Source organism: Atractosteus spatula, chromosome 6 (genome assembly GCF_055471065.1).
Source record: "Atractosteus spatula isolate fAtrSpa1 chromosome 6, fAtrSpa1.hap1, whole genome shotgun sequence".
Classification (NCBI taxonomy): domain Eukaryota; kingdom Metazoa; phylum Chordata; class Actinopteri; order Semionotiformes; family Lepisosteidae; genus Atractosteus; species Atractosteus spatula.
The window spans coordinates 47,288,178-47,310,012 of NC_142711.1; the positions used below are offsets into that span (position 1 = coordinate 47,288,178).

At 37.4% G+C, this 21,835-nt stretch overlaps 1 protein-coding gene across 6 annotated transcripts in view; it reads left to right on the plus strand.

Moving 5' to 3' along the window:
- Positions 1–21,835, plus strand: part of mllt10 (MLLT10 histone lysine methyltransferase DOT1L cofactor) — a 111,917-nt gene that overhangs the window by 2,496 nt on the left and 87,586 nt on the right. For 3 of the 6 annotated variants that reach the window (XM_088918382.1, XM_088918384.1, XM_088918385.1), the window contains exons 1-2: positions 17,186–17,486; positions 19,550–19,629. In XM_088918382.1, the coding sequence (XP_088774508.1) occupies positions 17,324–17,486; positions 19,550–19,629 (243 nt within the window). In that variant the 5' untranslated portion in view covers positions 17,186–17,323. Of the gene's footprint in view, positions 1–17,185; positions 17,487–19,549; positions 19,630–21,835 lie in introns of those variants that run through there. The other 3 variants (XM_088918383.1, XM_088918387.1, XM_088918386.1) reach the window with 3 other exon arrangements.

Below are 21,835 nucleotides of genomic sequence, written 5' to 3' on the forward strand. Positions count from 1 at the left end.
GCAACATGATGTAATGGTGGTAGAATAGTGGAAGTGTACTAGAAATCTAGTCTTTCTAGATATAGCGGGCATTAAAACCACTTACCAAAACACGTGTTACTCAGGGAACAAAGGGGTTGATCATCCTCCACAAAATCAAACGGCGAGAAGTTGTACCTTTGCCTACAAATAAAAACAGGCTCTTTCCCCCTACACGCGTTCACACACCTTAACATCGGACTGACAATGATTTGTTAAAGTAAAGCATAATAAATTGAGATAACAAACGAAAGATAAACGGAGGAGATGGAGGGGCGGTTAATCCAGAAGGAAAAAAGTGCTGTACTTTTCTTATTTCAAAATGTGGGCACAAGCATTTTAAATAGTTACAGCTACAGAAGGGTTCTTTGGTGAAGTATTTTATCCTCTGAACGACATTAGATGCGCCTAGTTCATCACAGATTAAACTTAAAAAAGAGTAAAAGGCTCCACTGCAGATGAATAACTTTTAATTCATCCACATGTAGCAACAAAACGCCAAATTTCTTTTTTGTGGGTGTGGGGAGATGGAATACACGGGATAAATTGGACGGTTTTATTTACCGAATTTGCTGAGACCTAGTTAAAAGTTTATATCTTTGTTTAAAAGTAACGATTTGTTTTTCCTACATAACTTTTTACACATTTTATTCTCCTAACCACCTGCCCCCCAAATCATAAATAACAATATTTTATTGTACAAAAGTCTAAATTATTAATATGTTTTCCTATTAATAAAGGCTGATACCTGAACACGAAAAGGGTTCCCCAATATAACTAATAACAAATGAACCTTGTGTTTATTACACATTTTATTATAACTAGAAAGCACATGCATGCGACTGAAATAATATTATTGAAACACAGTTGTTTAGGCTTTCTGGTCATTTAACATGTTTAATTTTGGTGTAGAATTGGGAGAAGGCTGCGCTAAAACCGATCATTACGGGTTATTTTTAAACTAGTCATGAATAATAGTGGCCTGTTTGAGAAAGGACAACCCTTTAAATGTTTGGAGTTGCCTGTTGCAACTGAGTGACGCGTCTTGGTGTGTAGGCTATTCTATGTATCCCGTGCAAGTGCATGTCATGAATGCAAATCTGCTACAATACTTCAGAAAAATTCGAACTCTCGTAATGCTGTGTTACATAGTGGTAACATTTCTAGGCTACCACTGCTATCTCCTTTCTTTGTTCTGAATACATATTTAAGGCGATAAAGGATTTTTTAATTACACCCTGTTTAATAGAACACCATTGAATATAATTGTTGTTGCCTCTGCAGATTGTTAACGTGGTGTTAAATCTGAAATAGACACGGTAGTCTTCGTGTTGTTTTTGCAGTATACTGGAAAAGTGCTGGGGTTCTTGTAAAAAGAAACAATCATAAAGTAGAAGCAAAAAAACAATTTCTTATCACAGTAATGCAAAATGTTTCAAGACTGAAGAAATTATTTTATAGATTGAAATTTTCACTAAGTTATCCGTGTTGTTTATGTCTGATGGTGTTATGTATTTATTAGAAAATTATATTTTCGTTCGAATGGTTCTATACATTTTCAAAGTGGACTTGTTGAGATGATTTCTGGGTATACAATCGCAGGAAAGTTGTGTCATCTACAAGTATTATAATAGGCAGGGTGCATTGTATAACACGGTTAAAAACAACATTTTGGCCAGATGGTAATCCGTTGTTGTTATTTTTTTCCTTACTAGCATTGCATTTAAATTGCTTTGTGTGTTTTATTTTGTTAGATTACTTTAAACAATCAGAACATACGAAGTAGATATGCGTTATTTAATACTTTTCTCGTGCGCTATAACAATGTTTAAAGAAAGTTAATTGTCACTTAATAACCCTGGATCACACTTAGTTTTGGACGGCTAACTGGTAATACGAATTCACAGAACAGTAATGTTAGGAGCAATTAAACTGAGGGTTGCGTATTCAGTCTCGCCCTCCCCCCTCCCTGCCCATCCCCTCCTCAGTGGGCCCGAGTACCCCCACATACATTTTTTTCTGTGGTAAATAAGAGTGAATCTATGGTACCTCTGGCGTTTTGTTTTCAAAATACACCAAATGTCAAATACACCAAGGTAATACTTATACATCAAAACACAAAAAAGCAGGAAACTGAATGTTTACCTACGTATATTACGTATATTACCAGTGTATTATTTACTTTTTCATGCACTAATTAGAAACGTTATGCACGGTTAATCTGCAGAAATCGTAACTACATCATCTCTGCTAAATGGTAACTGCACTATTGCTCCATTTACTGACAGTAAGCTGAAAGAAAGCCGTTTATGGCGGAGGCTGGCGTATTGAAATAAACATTATTTAAGTGACCATGTTGCATAAGAGTGCCTTGAAGTACAGTGTACTATTCATACGATTTGGACTTTTTACCTGGAAGAAGTTTAGTTTCGGAGAATGCCCTCAGAAAAAGCTTTGTTTCGAATTTTGGTCTCCAGTTTTCATTTACTCCTGAGCGAATTTAGGATGAGGCATCACATTTAAAATCAAAATCAGGCAACACTTATAGTGTGTATCGTTAAGGAAATGCACGTGTTTCCCTGTGTTCGTCTGAGCAAAGTGTACATAAAGGTACAACAATGATAAGGTAATGTTTAACAGCATAATTTCGGAGGGGAAAAAATCTTTACATTTGAATGAATGAAAAGGGGCTCCATTTAAAATAAATTTAATACGGTTTGTTTAAATGTGCATTTTTTCTTTAACTTATTAAGAATTCAGCTAATAAACACAAGTTTAAAAAATGTAGAGGGAAAAATGTAGCCATGGGGCACTAAGTTCCCAAGCTCCTGATACTCGTTAGTTTTCAATTCTTAACGCAGTAACACTCCAGACGTATTAGCTAGACTGTTAAATACCCTGAAATTGGTTACCTAGTTCTAACGCTTCAGGAATGCAAAGAGATAGGTACACTGTCCGTGACACAGCACGAATTGTTTCTTTTTGTTAGTTCTTTAAATATTGATAGAGATCAAGCTATTTATACACCGGTACAATGGGGGGAAGGGAATTTCTGTTTTCACATTTCTTTTAAGGAGGATCTCGTCATGCCGCAGAAAAACAAGTCAGCGAGCTGCAGACGCATTTATTTTTTCTATAGAACGGGTGAGCCGGCTCCTGAAATGTGATTTGCTTCAAATTGTCCCTACGAATTTAGCCTTAAGAGCGCAAATGGAATGTAAGCAGACTTACAACTATGTTGTTATTATTATTGTTGTTGTCATGATCGTCTTCTGGATTGCTATAAGAACACCAATCTGGCAGGGGAAAGACCATTAATCTTGCAGATCAGAGGCTAATGAAGAAAAAGAGTCTTGTCTTGTGCCTACTTGCACCACACCAAAGGCAAATCTAACACTCTACACCTCACATTTCTAGGCTCTGAGAGAGGGCCTGTGCTTATATTCGGGAGCCTGTTACTTTATTGAGTTTGGTCAATAACCTTTTTTTCCCTTTTCCCTTTGACTTTATAAATTACCCCCAGTTTTAAATTAAGAGTTTTTAATCTGGGTATTTTTTGTATCACAGATTGTGAGATTGAGGGACTCCCAATCCAAGGATTCAATTTGCAAAGGCTTCTGATCAGAGCTCAGGCTTGGCCCTGCAGAGATCACTGATTCGAAGCTGGGGAATGTCATTAATTGATGGCCACCAGCTTCTCCCAAGAGGCAGCAAATAACTGATTCAGTGCCGCTAGTTCCCCCTAAAAATCCATCAGATCCCAGAACATACCAATTCAAGATTCTTAAACACTGTTCAGCCATGATCATCTGTCGTTTGGACCAGTGTTACACCAGCCCTTCGCACTGCATGATTTCATGAAGGAAGCAACAGGCAGAAGCCGCATTATTTAACATTTCTTGGTATCATTTTATTTCAGAATTCTGGGGTTACATTGTCATGCTAAGACTAGTAACTTGTTCTAAATGCATGATACATTTTTCAAAATGATCGAGAACACAATTTGTTTTTTAACTCTCTATTAAGTAAGGCGCACTTCTCAGTAACAACTGACTTAATATTAACATACGCTTATCTAAAATAAAAAAAAACTCCTTTTCTTAACTTTTTGAGCTTGAAGGTTTTGCAGTTGAATTTGTACTTTATCACTGAGCTTGGTTAGTGCGGCTGGGCTCCAGAACTAGTGTCCCAGAGGAAATTACTAAAGTTGACCTGCTAGCAGTTGCGTATATTTTATAGTCGACTTACAGTTGACAAGTCATATTTTCAATAGTCATCACCACAACCCCAAACTCTTATCCGTCTTTTAAATATGAGGAGGATATACAACATTAGCTGTTGTTGTGTTCCCCCTTGTGTAAAAAGTAAAGATTACCTCTTAAAAATTGTAACAAAATACTCAGGCTGTTAAAGTGTTTTTTTTTTCTGGTGTTGAGAAAGCATGCTATTTTTAAGGCCAAGATGTATGTATTTAAAATGTGTTACACTTTATTTCAATTAAAGTGTAAATCACGTAAAACTGGATTGTTTGCAGAGAGGCTTCATACTTTTTGCAAGTTAATGATAGCCGGTTAGTTCTTCAAAACAATGAAGGACTCCCCAGTAGATATTTTAGAAAGTACCTGACCTGAAAATGTCATGTTTTCAGTAACAGGCTGTAAATGTTCAACTAACAGGAATTTAGCAATAGAAAATTATAAATTATTTCCAATAACTAGGTTCATATCACCAACAGAGAGACTGCTTCTTTAATGGTGTAACAATCTTGGATATCTTGGAAAGTGGTGGAGGAAAACAGCGCTGTCCCATTCGATCCAACACAAAACCACCGCATTTATGGGTGCTTTTAAAATGGCAATGCATTTTTCCATAATTTCCCACAACACTGTCATTTTGTAGCATCAGTCAGGGCAGTCTGCGGAGTTGATTAGATAAGTTCTCCTCGGGCTCTGGACTTGTAACTGGAAGGTCAAGGGTTCACACCTTGGGCTGGGCACTGTTGCTGTGCCCTCAAGCAAGGTGCTTATCTCAAATTGTTTCAGCAAAATACTCAACTTTACAAATGACTAGACATGCAAGTCACTTTGGATTAAAGCATCAACCAACAATACTATCGTAAACCAATGATGACAGTCAAGATGCAGAGGATCTAGGGACTGGAGAGGCCATAGAATTGGATCTCTTATTACCTGTCCATTGCACATATCCATCCAGATAGGTCTGAAACCTTATGCAGGACCTTATGTCTTGGGTGGCAGTCAGGATTTGTCAGGAAGGAAGTGGAAGGGCATCACGGATGAAGACCTGACTTTACTGATTGAAAAAAAAAAACTGGAAAAAAAAACCCAAGATCTGACAGCCCAAGAACTGTCTCTGGGGTGGATGTGGCATCCCATCGTGAAAAAATGATTTAATTGTAGTTGTTTCTACCCCTTGTAACATAAATTCTGTGGTCATTGCTTTTTTCCAATGATAATGCTTTCACGGAAGAAATTTGTTACCTGCTGTAAATGCTTTTACCCACTCAGAAAATGCACTGCTTTGGCACTTGCATGCATGGAGGTCACATTAGCTAAAGTAACAGTGATGAAGCCATTCCCCTTTGCAGATAACTGGCTGGTAAGTGGCACTTGTGTTACGTTTTTGCAGGGTCTGTCTTGGGCTCGTAAATACCATTTCTAGAATCATCCCAGAGAGAAGTGGAGTTGGAGGCTGGGTGCCTGCTAATCTTTGGATCGGTTACAACACAGTTTCACTATTGAGAATGGAAATGGTGCCTCTGTCACACAGATCCCTTGGCAAAGACAGTAGCTGTTGTGATACCGTGACATCTATTTTCACCATGCTGAGAAAATTAGTACAGTTGTGGTTCTCGTGATGCTCCTAGAATATAGTACGATTTACAAATTAAGCTACACACATAATGCGCTGCTGAATAATATGCTTGTATACCAAAAATTTGAATGTGGACTGGTGAGGTACTTTCTTTAATCAAGTATTTGCTGTTGTAGGGCTCTGACATTTTTCACATATTTTAAAATATACTTAAGTCACTATGGACTCATGAGCTTATATATGAAATCAGATCAAAAGCAGACATAAGCACCCAAGATCTGTATTTTGTGAAGGAGTGTATAAGCAGGTAGTGTGTAATATGTCTGATATGGCGATAGGATACCGTCACAGTAAATGTGTTGGTTTCTCTGAACAGATATATATTGCCTTCTCTGTGTTACGTGAAAGGTTTGAATGAAAAATATCATCCCACTACTGCCATTGTAAGATGTATGGATGGAACATCTGCCCACCATTGTACCACAAAAAGGTGTTTCCTGCTGAAAATCTACATAAGTGTTGCAATACGTACTGCATTGTCCATGGCAGTGTGTGCCTAGCAATTATTCTTGACAGGCAAATAAATAATAATCTTGCACTTTAAGTCTGGAGAGATAATAAGTCTATTACAGTTGGTTATTTGCTTCATGAATTGGAGAGGCTCTGTGTGTGTGCAGAAAAAAGCGGAGGTTACTTTTTTGACACTTATTTGTTTATTTGTCTGTATTTAAGTTTGTCAAGAGCATCTTCTGTGTTTACAAGTAAATAATTGTTTTGGCAATACTTGTTTTCCAGTTCTACCAACAAAACATTGAATTCTGAAAGAGTGATCAGCTCAAAAAATCCAACAAGCCTGATAATATACTTCTTCTGTTAGCATAATTTGACGTGGTTAACCGAAATGGGCCTTCAAAGATCTAAACTTATTAAACTGCAAGGTGTCTGGAAACATGACTAATAACACTTAAGTCAGAGTGTGTAGCTGAATTTTTAATTATTGCAGAAACACATCTAACTTGTATACAGTAGTCAAATATCTATTAAAAAATACATTTGTGCTAACAAGAGACTGTGATACCAGCTCTTCAAGTATTCACGTATGTCTGAGATATGTGTGACCATTAAAACCTCTCATGTTATTTCAAATATCTTGCCGCTGTTGTACTGATACATTTATTTTTATTTTCATATTTAAAATAAATAAATAAATTAAAGATTTCATGCAGTGTATTTTGGCCTGCTCAACAATAATCATTTTAAATGTTCAAATATTTGTCTTAAACTAGATAATTTTTTTCTGACTTCATAGTATAGTCCATATAAAACTGGTATGACTGGTGTGAGTAGGGTGTAATTCTTATACAATTTTACAGGTACACACACTCTTTCAGTACTTTAAACTTGCAGCCTTACATTAGAGGCTACATAATATATAATACATAATACAATTGTTTATAATTGCATTAGTCAAGGTAATAAAGAGATAATGGTATAAGGTTTGAAATAAGACCTTGTGAATAATACTGTTTAAAAGTCAATATTAATCAAAATGTAAAATGAAACTGTGATGTATTTTACTGGCCATATGTTATAGTTAAAATCAGTTTTATTTTTAGATCTCATTACATTGCATTACTTTGCGATTCCAAATGTCTTTTCTCATCTCCCATGTCTTACACACAATGCCCAGAAAAAGACATTTGCAACACAAGTTAATTTAAAAAGGAATACATACACACTGATTTCATTAGGTCTCCATTTTAGAGGGAAGTATGTAGCATCCTAATTTTTCCTCATCAAGATTTTTGGTAGCAGGCTGCTACTGTAGAACAAAAACTCTTGCTAAAGTCAATTTATAAACTTTGCATGTGCCATGGGTAAATGAGGAAAAGACTGTAATTTTTTTACATAGTAAAGAATTGAACACAGAAATGGGTCATTACTTAATTCTGAAAAATTTTAACCAGAAAACAGCAAGCAGTCTTGAAACTTTGCATGCACATGCCTACTGATTTGCTCTAATAGTGTGAGTGAACTGTGAATAAACTAAGGGAGAACTAGATTGATATCTACATTTATAGAGTTGGCTAAACAATGAGTGGCATGGTGAAACAATGAGTGGCCTTGCAGTACTGGGGCCCTGGGCTTAATCTGGGATGCTGCCTGTGTGGGGTTTGTATGTTCTCCCCATGTTTGTGTGGGTTTCCTCCTGGTGCTCCGGTCTCATCCCACAGTACTAAAATATACTGTTCGGTTCATTGGCTTCAGGAAAAATTGTCCCTGGTTTGAGTGTATAAGTGTGTCTCATCCACCCATTCAGGGTGTATCCCGCCTTGTGCCTGTTGCTTGCTGGGATAGACTCCTAGTCCCCCCCACTTCCCCCGGCAACTCCGAATTGGGCAAAGTGTTCAGAAAATGGATGGATGGCTGAACAGACCAAATGATTGGTTAAAGGAAAGATGGCATTTTACCAAGCACGTGATGAGCCATTTTGGGCATAAAAACGTTGCTGCGACATACTTGGTGCAAGCAGGCTTTAGCGTGATGAAACCTTAAAGTTTTAATTGGAGCAAACGATTCTCAGACAGCCAGGCAGCCACTGTGGTACAAGCATTCTGGAGAACCATTCTGAAATTTGGTATTTGACTTGTCTGCAGACGGATACCTGCCACAATTGGATCTGATAGGTTGTTGCTCAAGAACAGTTTGGAGTGTGGAACGCGAACCGGAAAGAGAAGCAAAATGGAGGTCAGGCAATCTTCCGGTTCATCCAGGAGTCCTATTTTTCTTTTTTGTAATTGCATTGTCTCTAGAATGATAAATATCACTTTTGGACAGAATTATCCTAATAGTTTTTGGTATAGAATTACGCATTGTGTTTCTCTAAGCAGCCGATGACCTGGTGCGGGCATATAAATTATTGCTGCAACGTAAGAGGTGACTGAATAAGGTTTGGGTGGGATGGAAGTATCAAGTCAATTATCGCAGTAGTTCCCAAGATAATTGAATGTACATTTTGCAACCAAAATGGCAGTCAGGCAGCTATGACGATTCATGCAGAAATCCCATTTTGCCATAGGTTAACTGTATTGTCACTAGGTACTACCACTAGGTTGGAGTTAAAGGGCCAAACCCTCCTTGAACAGGAGCAGTTTGCGTTAGGAGGCCATGTTTTGCCAAACATTTGATGACCCGGTGTAGGAGGGGAAATGATCGCAGCACGCTGTGAGCTGTAAATCAGAAGCAGATTTGGTTGTTCATGAAAACTCCCAAGTTTTGATTCAATCAGTGCATCAGTTCCCAAGACATTGGCAATTTGAGTTGTGAGAACAAAATAGCTGTCATGTGATTATCTCACTATATAGACAGGGAAAACGGCACATCAGATGTTAATGGTATGCTCACTAGAAGTATACTGACCACATTTGGAGTTAATTTGCCAAATGTTTTTGAAACAGCAGGGCTTAATGTTACAGCCTATGTTTTGACAATGAAGAAAGAAATGGTGATGAGGCTGCCATCTTGGTTCATACAGGAATGCCCCTTTCAGAGATATTCATGCTGTTGGTAACAGGTTAATACCTGTTTTGGAGTTAAGATTTGGAGCTAACAGGTTCTATTATGGGTGTAAAAAAGATCATAGACTCTTTTAAGGTGCAAACACGATAAAATCAGTTTGAGAATGTCCATTTTATTGTGACAAACAGTTAATAAAATATGTTATACAGGTCACGCCAATATCTTGGTTGATGCAAGATACCAATGTTTATCACAGTTTCAATGCCTTATCTGCCCAATTATATCTGCTTTGTAATGAGTTGGAATGCAAGCATTTCAAAAGTGGAAAGGAAAAAAAAAACAATCACTTTTACTCACAACTGAAAGTAAAAATCATGGCAACTACTGGGTACACTATATGATATTTTGTTTTAATGCATAATACAGAAATAACTTTTCCTTTGAGTAATGCACTATTCTTGTTACATTTGAAATCAATTTACAGATGTACACACACATTATTTCCATGTGGGTATTACCTAAAGAATTCTGGCTTCGTCAGGAACCTGGTGATTAAATTCTATTTACGATCTTGAAAAGTACAAAGGGTATTTTACATCATTGTCGGTTTTCATCTTCAACAAATTGTTCTTTAAGAAATGACATTGTCTTCTCTTACAATTGCAATTCAAATATCAATATCTGCTAACTCGTATCTGTACAATTAACACTTGTGTTTGCAGGTACAGCTTTAATCAGATGGTTACTTTTAGTAGTTTTTTGCTTGCAAATCCCATGCCTAAACTTATACAAACACTGAATTAAGCACAAGTATTATACTCTTTCAAGGACTAAGATGGTTTGTAAGCTTTGAGAGGAATTTGGTCTTAGGATCTCTCTCCATATATACTGACACATATGACAATTCTGTTTACTTCATTATGGAAGAAAGAAATGAGGCAACATAGTACACATTAAGCACCCAATTTGCATTTAGGTTACACTGTCTGAGAGGACCTCATGTGCACACTTAATCCCATTAAAATACACATTTGGGTTTGTAAATCCAAGCACCAGAAAACTTGAGGGTTATAGCAGCTCTACATTTAAAACAAAACTATTCCTAAATTTAATAACAATAGAAGATATGAGATATATGGACATCTAATAACTTTAGGATTTGATGTATGTAGCCAAAATAATTCAAATTATAGTTATTTTACGGAAATACAAAAAAAACACATTTTGTGATCCAAAGTCTAGCTTTTGTTCTTGCATTTACTTTTGGATATTGACTTTTGAAGCTTGTTTGCTCTGCAAAAAGAAGTGTGGGTTATTCAAATGTCCCCTCGTTTGAATAACCAAAACTGCACATGGCTTATTATCTTTTGCTGGAAAATTGCCATAATCAAATTGGTATTAAGGAGCTCCTTTAAAGCTTCCATGAGCCAATTTGCAAGAAATGTGAGAAAAGGATAATTCCCATCACCTTATTCCACCAACCCAAGGCACCAAATTATTTCATTATTTTCTGTAAAACCTTACTATAACTGTTCAGTCACAAATCTCCCTAAAATGCTCCCTATTAATAAATGGATAATTCATTATGAATGATTTCAGAAGAGTGAATGATTTCTTGCAAGAGCAAAAAGGCAATTTGCTGTGACAGCTAATACAAATGCAGAATTACAATATATACTGAGGATTTTATTTATTAGGCATTGTACAGTACATTATTCTACACACAGCATTACATGCACAATGCTGTATACAAGAAGCCGCCTTCAATACAAATGTTTAAAAGACATGGTTTTGTTTTCTTTTACAGGTGCGTTTTTTCTTGTGTAACTGAATGTTTAAAAGACAATTTGCTTGATTGCAACAGCATGGAATTCATCATCCTTGACATTGTCTGACTCTGAATAGCATTTCGATAAGGGGTCAAAAATGCCCTATGAAAACATTTCAATAACTTGATTATATTAATAAAGAAATAATTAAATGACATAAATCTACTGTATATGAATTTGCATGTTAGTAACAAATCCCTAATCCTGATCACAAACTCAGACATTACTAACCCTGACTCAAGAGTTAGTTAAAGATGGTAGTATGTACTATTTATAAAAGCTTATTAATTTATAAACACCAGAATTATTATCCCCTCGACTAAAGTGTGTCCCTTCTAGTACTTTATTTCAGTTTATTAGTTGTTTTTTCATTAATTTGCAATCATTGTGACATAACAGAATCATGTCATTTAAATATTTTTAAAAATCAAAACAATTCATGAATAAAATTAACATCACTATCACATGGCTTCTTAGTGAATCTGAAAACAATGCTGTCTGACTCATCGTATTGTACTTATGTGATATTAAAAATAGATGAAATGAGCAATTAACATTGTGGATAAAGCTTATACTATCCCCTTGGTCAGAAGCCCCTTTACTAGTAATCAATTTACTAGTAAAATTATTGCATACTGTATATCGAAAATCAGTGGTTCTATGTCTGTTGTGTGACCAAGGCTTATTTAAAATTTACAGTTGTGACTTTTAGTTTTGCTTCCCCCAAAATATAGTACTTTGTAAAAAAAATAAACTAAATAAGTTGTTTCCTATCATAAAAGATGTGGAAATATGGGATTTTTTATAAGATCATACTAGAACAAAATTTTAAATGAACATTTTTACAGTTCACACTGAACATGATCATATTTTAACAATATTAATCCTGAATGGCAAGACTGATAAATACTTAATCTGTTGTGTATCTCGGCCAAAGAACAACGTTTGGGTGTTAAAAAGCATGTCATGCTGAGTTATTCAATACCGATAGCAAAAGGACTTTATGTCAGGCAGCACTGAAGAAACGGCCTGCTTAAATATTTTCAGGGACAAAATATTTTAGTGAGCAAATACTCTAATTCCTGGAAACTGTGTCTCCCGACAAACCTTTCAGAACAACTTTCTTAATAACAATGTTCTTTGCTAAGCCGATTTTACTTTTAAGGATTTATGTTAGCACTTTTAGCAATTCAAAGCATTCCTCTTTTAGTTTGCGAAAATGTGGTTCTTCTGCTCCTATAATTAGTTTGGAAACAAGTCCCATGACTTTCAATTTCCCCACAAAACCCTTATTATTCATTCATTGAAATGTTATGATGTGCTCCAGTAAACCAATAGTGGTGGCACATATAACATACAGGTTCAATGTTTCTTTTTAAAAAAAATACATCAAAGAAGATGAGATACAACATTTCCCTCTATTTATCTTCAGAACAAAAAGCTCTACAGAATTTGACATTAAGTATCATGCTCATTGGAAGGGCAAGGAAGCTGAACTAAAACCTCCGTTTTGTCAGCTTTAACCTTATTCATAAGTCCAAAACAGTGAGTACAGTGTAATAAAGTTGAGACAATTAATTCAGTTCAAGCAAAAAAAAACCCAAAACATTCTGGTGTCTGTGGTTCAAAATTGAACTGGGGAATGAATATAGAGCCAAAAAACAGTTTCAAATAAGATAGTAGTAAGGTAATAAGATCGGTTCACATTAAATTTCACGGCATAGAGAACCTACTCCTGGGATCCTAACACTTCTTAAAACATTGTCCTCACTTCAACAGCAATTTCATGACAAGCTGAAACACAGCTTGTGGGGCTGAATAGGATACCAGATGTTGTTGAAGGTGTGCGTCTGTCTTGGGTGGGTGGGAGATTTGTTATTTAATGCTGACCCAGGCAAAATAAGACTTGTATTCATTATTGATGGTCAATGACATTCATGCAGCTGTTTGAGATGTTAATAAAGTAGAACTTTCTTAAGTCTAAGCTACAGTTGGATGAAGAGTCTTGCGTAAAAATATAGCACTGACAAATCGCCACATTAATACAGACCTACCATTTGAAAAATACAGTTGGACACAGAATCCCTCTGTGGAGAGCTAAGGTGTATACAAGCATTTAAGCTTAGCAGAAATAATGCTTAGTTAACTTGAGAAAAATAGGTTGACCTTGACTTAATCATATCCCAAGACTAAAAATCATTGTTATTTCAGTAGCACTGCTAGTGCAACAGCCCCTTTGAACCCTTTTTTTGTTTTCTTAGGCTGTAGTAGGTTGTCCTGCTTTGTGTTTTACATTTGCCTTATCCTTAATGTAGAAGCTGCATTTAAGCATCCCAGAATTAAAGCAAATAATTGACAGTCCTTCAGAAAAAAAACCTTTCATTTTCTGTACTTTATAGAGAAGCCTCGTGTGCCCCCATAAATTATTGGCAAACATATTACGTTTCTCTGGAAACGAAGACTATACAGCGTGTATTGTAGAGATGCAACCAACTATAGAATGTTTGGAATAACCAATTAGTGCATCTTTAATGGGCAGGACAGAGACGTGGGATGTAATTATCACATTTTGAATATAAAGAAATGGAAATGCTTAATGATAATCTTTTTTGACAGAGGACGAGTGAGGGGGAAAAAAGTTTTTTTCTTCTGCCTTCAATACACTGAAAAAAGTTGCTATGCAGAATAACCTTGGCTAGCGTGATAAATACATTAGTAAAATGAAACATGTAAAACTGTTTTGAGTTAGTCATTGTAATTTGTACATTCAGAGTCTTTAGTTGCAGAAGTTGAATACCAGGTATGTATTTTGTATAGGTTCAATTGAGAGAACTGAACCATTTGGAAGAAAAGGAGCTTACTGCGAAAATGGAAGAACTTGCTATAAACTAATGAATTTCAGAAAAATGTTATACAGAAATCACAATAATCTAATCATATGAGCCTGCACTAAATGATACAGCTTGATGTTATCAATTCATTGGCTACATAGGGTTTTTTTTTTAACGCAGAAGCACACAGTACACATATCAATATGTGTGCGTGCATTTGGATGTATTCTGTTATGCAGTGCAGGAATTAATCTGCAAAACAGTCACACCTTTTTAGTCACAAACAAGCATATCAGATGTTAACCCTAGGGTGTAGACCTCAAACATACTTTTTTCATTATTGCCCTCTGAGATGCTGGACTAGTGTTAAATGTAAATTGTTTAGCACACAAATCAAAGAATTCAATTTGGGAGTCTACTGCATTTGCCACAAGACCACTTGACTGCTTGATCTACACGTATTTCAGACAGTTTTCGAAGATTCTGCAAGAACAAATGTTGTAGGTTCGATATTTGTTTCAATTTAAATTTTTGCGCATCTATTTTTTCCGCATATTTTAGGATTGGTTTATTTTATAAAACAGAATATTTCGGGCAAATACGCAGTATTTTAGCTTTTAACATAATAATACGCCCAGTAATAGACTCTAGAAAAATGTAAAACCTACAATTGTATGGTATTTTGACATAACGTGCACCCAAGTATATCAAAAGGCGAACATGTAATTCAAAATGAGTTGGTGCTTCTATTTTGTGATACTTTGCGCTTCTTAAATCAATGAAGGAAAGATATCCTGTTGAAAAAGCTTACTTTAACTTTACACCGTTTTCAAATACATTTGCTTTTCAATGCAATGCGCTCTATGTTTTCCGAATCCTAGATACCTAACCCTAAGTAGATATTAGTTTTAAATTCTTAACAAAATAATCCAGTTTATTTATTGCTGCTTCTCAGTATCAAAATACACAGAAACCGCATGAATAGTAGGAAAAAGTAATCAGATTTATTTGTTTATACAGTGGTCTGCGTCCAAGGAAAAAAGTAACAAAGGTGATATTGATAAAACACAGACGAAGAAAGTCGCTGATAATGTATTATTTTATATAAATAGAATTGATAACGAACTGCCTACAATGTATCGCCTTCAGATTTCAACATGTATTTACTGTCTGATACAGGCGATAAATAGGCAATACTAATTTACAAGTTACAATAATTACAATTATATCGAGGCACTGTATAAAGTAATGCATTTTTGGAGTGCCAACAAGTGAAATAAAAAGTTTGTGTCGAATTCCAGCTTCCCAATTTATTGATCCGAGGGCTGCGATTTAAGCAATAGAGGATGTGAAGCTGTTTTCGGATTACATTTTCCTACATCGAATCCCGAAGGAAAATTATCTAAAAACATTCTAATATAGGGATTTACTAGGTTGATAAAACAAATATTTGTTAAAATTAAAAAAGAACATGGCTCGATGCGGAATGTTTCATTCATAAAGTATGGGGTCGGGGATTACTTAAAGCAAGAATAAAAAACGTTGACTGAGGCAGATGAATTTATTCTTTAAGTATTATTGCTCGTGTATTAAACATTCACAAAATAAGCGGCGTTTACAAAAGCAAAATACAGTTAACCATGCGGTTGTTTTTCGCCTATCGCTACGTTTCTAGAACACTCTCGAGTACATACCACACATCTGCCTTTCGCGTCCCCGTAAACCGTACAATCTGTTACCGTAACTTATCTGGAAAAAAATAAAGTAACCAGGTAGCAGAAGCCTACAGCAATGTAGAGTCTTCACTGTACTGTCCATTCGCCGCTTGCAGTTGGATGGGGGGGAAAAACAACATCCAAAACGGAAGTAAAATGTGTTAGATTGTCCATAAAATAAACAGCTCCCCAAGAGTGCACCCCTCCCCCTATTTATTCGGGAAAAAGTAACACATTCCTGTTCTGGTAGTTGTGGAGTGGTAAAACACAAGAGAACTCACCCTCTCAAACAGTTACTACGAAAGTTAATACGAAAAGGCTACTTTAGACTCTGCATCAAGTTTTTAATTTCCCTCCCGGTCAACACAAAGCACAGGATTCCTCAGTCTCGCTTCTCTTTCTTACACAACAAGGCCAGGGCGCTGCGAGAATCTCCCTTCGGCTCCACCCAGAACATATTTCAGTGTATAAACCTTTCTTAAACTGCAAAACAGCGTGACCGCGCATCAGATCACACCAGGAGACAAACATAAGAGCTAAAAGCACACAGGCCTACTTCAGTGTTGTTTTCACAGTACAACAGAGCATGACCACATGTCTGGTTTCTGGAGTATCTTTAAATATATATTTTACAGAAAGCACCAGGGCTTGTTGTTTCATGTTTATCTAAGCATTTAGGAATGTGAAATTCACCGAGCTAATAACTGAAGTTAGAATAACCGAAGTTACGAAAGACTCGTGTTATTATTTCATATTTTACTATTGTTTGTTAACTGAAAAGAAAAGAAAGGCTCAGAATAAACATAATGGCCTAACTATTCCTTTCATACCAAGGCACGAAGGACACCCCAAATATAAACAAAATACTGACTTATTTCAGGGATACTGATTAAATGTCTTAAATTGGAGTTCCAAATCTTATTATTCACGGTAAACGGATATGTAAAATATTAGGACAGAGGTTATCAGCTCCAATCCGTAAAAATAGTTTTGTATGTCTGCTTAATTTCTAAACAGGTCTTAACCTGGATGAAGTGTGATATTATCCAATTAAAGTTTTACTGAACCAAATGATTCCTTCTCGACAGCCTTTGGCTTTGACAATTTAAAAAGCGCTTTGAGAAATCCTGCGGCAGTTCCAGCCCCTAGGTCCGGAGTTGAGAATCTGCGCTCTAGGCCATATACTTGTTAAATCAAATTAAATACGGGATTTGTAAAATGATAGATCCGCGCTGACGTGTTGGAAAAGAGCCAAAATGGCTTCGCCTTGGGGGGGGGGGACGGTGAAAAGGGGATAGAGCCAAAATGGCGCCCGCTTCGCAAGGATCTGCCTTCCTGCTACGGGCTGAGAGGCTCTCCCCCGTGCGCATGCGCTCTGGCAGCCCCATTCGCCGAGAGTCCCAAGCTCGTGCTGTGTGTGAGTGAAATATTACGGCGTGAGTAGGGGGAGCCACGACCAAACAACATGGCATTGCAACAAAGTGGAACCTAGCCGAACCCCGGGGAAAGTGTCGAGGAAACCCTCAGAAAACGCTCGTTCCTTTTGTCCTGTGCGCTTTACTTTCCCCTCCGATAGATGGTATCCAGCGAGCCGTCCCTGGCAGTGGAAGAAGACTACTTCTCGAATAATATGAAGGAGATGATTGGAGGCTGTTGCGTTTGCTCAGACGAGAGAGGTTGGGCTGAAAATCCACTGGTTTACTGTGACGGGCATGGCTGCAATGTCGCTGTTCACCAAGGTAATTCAGATCGCTCTATTTTTTTTTCCTTCCCTCGCTCGTCCCCCCTTAGCACCTGCGTGCCTTGTGTACTTTTATTTGAGAGCGTGAGGGGGAGAGGAGGGGGGAGGGCAGATCGCTCACGCTGCAGTAGTAGCAGCAGCAGCTCCGAGGCCCCGTCAGGCACGGACCGGGGAGGAAGGAAGCGAGGAGGACGTGTTTACCAAACGGCCTCCGGCCGAGGGGAGCAGAGTGAGTGAGAGAGAGAGAGCGCAGCTAGATGTCATGTGATCGCAGTCAAGAGGAACTCCTGTTCGCAGTTTTCAGCCTGTGCATCCAGACTCCGCTCCTCTCCTGCTCTCGTCCAGAGGGGAGGGGGGGTTCAGGTGGGCTTCAGTGTGGCGGTGCTTGCACGCTTTGGGGAGACGTGAACGATCAGTTTCATCTGCAAGTTATTCAGGGTCATCTGTCCCCTTTCCCACTATATATATATATTGCGATTTGAAATATCTTGACTCTGGGAAGTTGCTAACGATAAAAAAAAATCCACTACATTTCTCCCTGTCGTTTTAATAATGCGTGGGAGAGCTCCGTGTTCTCCCGGTGACATTTGCTCTGTGTGAAGACACGAGGGCGCACGGTTATACAGGTGGCATTCTGAGCAAGCACGAATGGTAATGAAAACAGTAATTTGCGGGGAAACTTGCTCGTATGTCAAATTGCGTTGTCTGTAAGAGAGAATACTCGTGTTTTGTTAGGTTTCTACACTTTTTAAACGGTTCCGGTTCCTTAGTATTGACATACGACTTTTCCAAAAGTTTAGCATGACACGTTTCCATGGCGATTGACGTCTACGACTCCCTGGTCCTGTCTGGTCTTCCTGCTCCGCTGTAACCTTAAGAGGAATTTAGACCCTTTTTATATGTAACCCGCCGTAAGCTACCACATTTGCTTATGATACAAAACTTGCGTTTATACCTTTTACTTACAATATAACATCTCATGACTGGGGGGAAAAAAAAACTTTGATTAACTCTGCTGTATAGCTGTACTGTTAGTGATTAGGAGATGTTAGGCAAATACAAGTTTGGTCCATATATTGTAATATATTACTAATGAGATGCCTGTTTTAGGCCCTTTCTGTTACGGGCTGATAAAGTCAATGCACTTTCAGTTTATTAAGAGGAAAGCAAATCTTAACGGGGCATTTATGAATGGTTTTCGAGCCAGAGCATATTTCACATTTTTATTTGTAACCAGGTGAGAACCAGCAAAAACTTTATGAAACTCTGCTGAAGTACACATGTTCTCCTCGTATACCCACACCATTGTCTTATTAGGAGTTCTTTAACCTTTTGCAACCTCTTTCTGGAAGATGGGAGTACAGGTTGTTTTGGTTTTAGGTGTCTCCGATGTGCTCAGTTCAGACTGCTTTTTGTCCCTGGCTTTTTGCTTGAAAAGTGAGCCGAAAACTTCAGAAGTTCCAAAAGGATTTGCAGACCCTAGCTCTTTTTCATCTGCAGTATTTTATTAAAAATTATAAAAGAATACGGGCCTTTAACAGGTTAAATCAGAAACCCACCAATCACTGCTAATGTGCAGATTGCACTGGCACCCACTCTTTTTCATGCTGATAATTTTGGTATGAGCTCGGTTTTTGACAGAGTACATCCCAGGTACATGGACACTGGTACATCTTAAAGACAACAGGGCAGATACATGAGTAGGTACCGATGAATGCTTTTTCTTCCTTGGACATTATAATACATTTGCCAGGCAGTGACCGCATTGTCCAGTTTATGAACAATGTTTTTTTTTCCACATTAGCAGAACCAGCACATTCGGTGATTTAAAAGCTATTGGAGGTTTTTATCCAACGCTTCAGACAAAAAAAAATCACATCACACATCACGTATTGCTGCTGATCATTCTTCACATGCTGTGTGTCATTTCCAAAAGAAGCTACGAATGTTGTCAGCCCCACTCTCAAAGTTCCATGGCTGTTCTGTGGTCTGTGTGCATCGTGGTTCTTACGGTACCCAGATATTGCAAGCATACTGATTGTAATTTTATCCTGATTGCAGCATGTTATGGCATTGTTCAAGTCCCTACTGGCCCCTGGTTTTGCAGAAAATGTGAATCTCAGGAGAGAGCAGCTAGGGTGGTAAGTTTGACTATTAACCTACATTTCTAGACGCAGATAAAACTGTTTTGCTTCATTTCAGGAAACTGGAATATACTTGTTTCCTGGCCCCTTTCTCCTTATCTTATTGTTTCTTTTAATGCTTACGTTTTGTAGTTTGCTTTCGTAGGAGCAGTTCAGTAATGTTTTTGTAGTGTGAAGTTACACTGGTTAAACCAAAAATTATACCACTTAAATCTTTTAATTTTGTACTTGACCTGGGAAGCTATGAATGTAACTACATAAGCTTATATTATTTTTTTGTATTTGTTCCCTAGTCCCACAGTCTAATGGAGATCCTTAAATCATGTTTGTTTTGTTCAAACTTCAGAACTCCTTTCTAGTGCAAACCATAGGTTTTCAGTTTTCTTGCAAAAATTCCTTTGCTTACATTTGACCATAGTGACATTTATTGTTGCACTATATAGGGTGAGTAACAATCGAGAATAGAAATGAGATTGAATATGTCCTCAGTCATTTTATGAGGACTTTGCTGTTGTGTTTTTGGTAGGTATTGAAGCAAATGTGAATATTCTCAAACTTAGTTGGTAAGAAAGTTTATTCTTTTTGGTTTTTAAAGTAACTGGAATTCTTGCAAAGACATGTTTCGGAAAGTTCAGTAACTTTTTTTTCCCTTCCCATCCGCGTCATGGGTGATGACCTGCTATGGAAATCCTTACATCGTGATAAATGTCTTCCCAGACAGACTCATTTTTAACAGAGTGGCCCTAGTGAAAACAGACAGGAATTGCTTGTTTTCGTTTCACAGGGTTTACTTTACACTGGAAGTGGAAAATCGAGGTCTCTCGGTTTTATTTTGCCACTGCTTGCCAGTGTTGGATTTTTGTCTGGGAAAAACTGAAGGTCCCGGTTTTCTTTTCTGTTGAAATAAGCAGGCGTACAACTCTTCAGTCTTGTTCCATTTTAATGAACTTTTTTTACCCCAGTTTTAATTTTTAACGTTTGATCGAGGCGTTGAGTAATTTGGACTTAAGTCCAAAACCATTTTTCAGTACCCTGAGACTCCCGATGTTAAGAAGTAATCACTGCAGTAATGGGTTAAAGTTGTCCAAACTTTGCCTCTTCCTCCTAAAGGTACTCTTCCTTTTTTAATACAATACTCTTTATTTAACTGAACTTGAAATCCCCACCCACAGCAAAACAAAAGTCCATTGTCATTGAAGTTGAAACAGCATTGAAGCTGGTTGAAGTTGCTGCCAACGTTGCCTCGTTCTTTAATCACTAAGTGTGAATATGAGATCAGAGGATGGCCAGCAGCAGTGGTACAAGATGGCTTTTCATCAAATGTTTGCGTGACCAGTTCCTTGCATGACCATTTTCCTAATGAGAAATACTTAAAAGTGAGATTGTATGGCTTTCTGCTTTATGTAGGGGGAAAAATATATTTTATTTTTACACTTCATGTAGCCTGGGAAAATGTTGGAGTTAATTTTGAGTAAGAGAGAGCAGTACCTGGGAACTTGACAAGTGCAAAAGTATTTGTTTTCTGTCTGCTGTGGAAAAGTAACGAATCTTTACTGTAATAATCCAACTCGCCTGGTTTTCACTGGTCTTCTGTGAGTAATGAGTGATGTCACACAAAACCGTACTTGAAAAGCCACGTGTCATTTATTTATTTTTTTGTGCTGCACCTCTGAATGTCTCAGGTTCCCAAAGCATGTGTGCAATCATTATCACTCTGCTCAATAGTCTTTAGTTTGTAAGGGGAAGGATTCCAAAGCATAATAATTGGGACATATGCATTATCATTGCTGTCGGATGGTTGAAATAATTTTCTCCAGTTCCTGCCATTGGAGATGCCTTTATTATTTCTTACTGAATGCCAAATATGTTTAGTGTATGCTGAAGATAACTGGCCAGAACAACTGGATTAGTTCAGGACTGGATGTTACAGGACAGCTTTGCCTCTGTAGGTATCAGGCTGGGAGTTTTGTATTGCAACTCCAGTACATTAGAAGAACAAGAAAATTTGGGGCGATGATAGAAGTTTGTAGGTGTGACTAGAAATCTCGCATAACACCTTACACTAACCTGGTGTGCGCAGCGCTACGATTGCAACAGTTAAACTTCAAGATAATCCTTTTTGTTATGAAGGTGATCCACTTGGTGCTTGGAATCTAGCAACTTTCTTTCTCAAAACAAAGCTTGTTGGTTTTAATATTCAGAG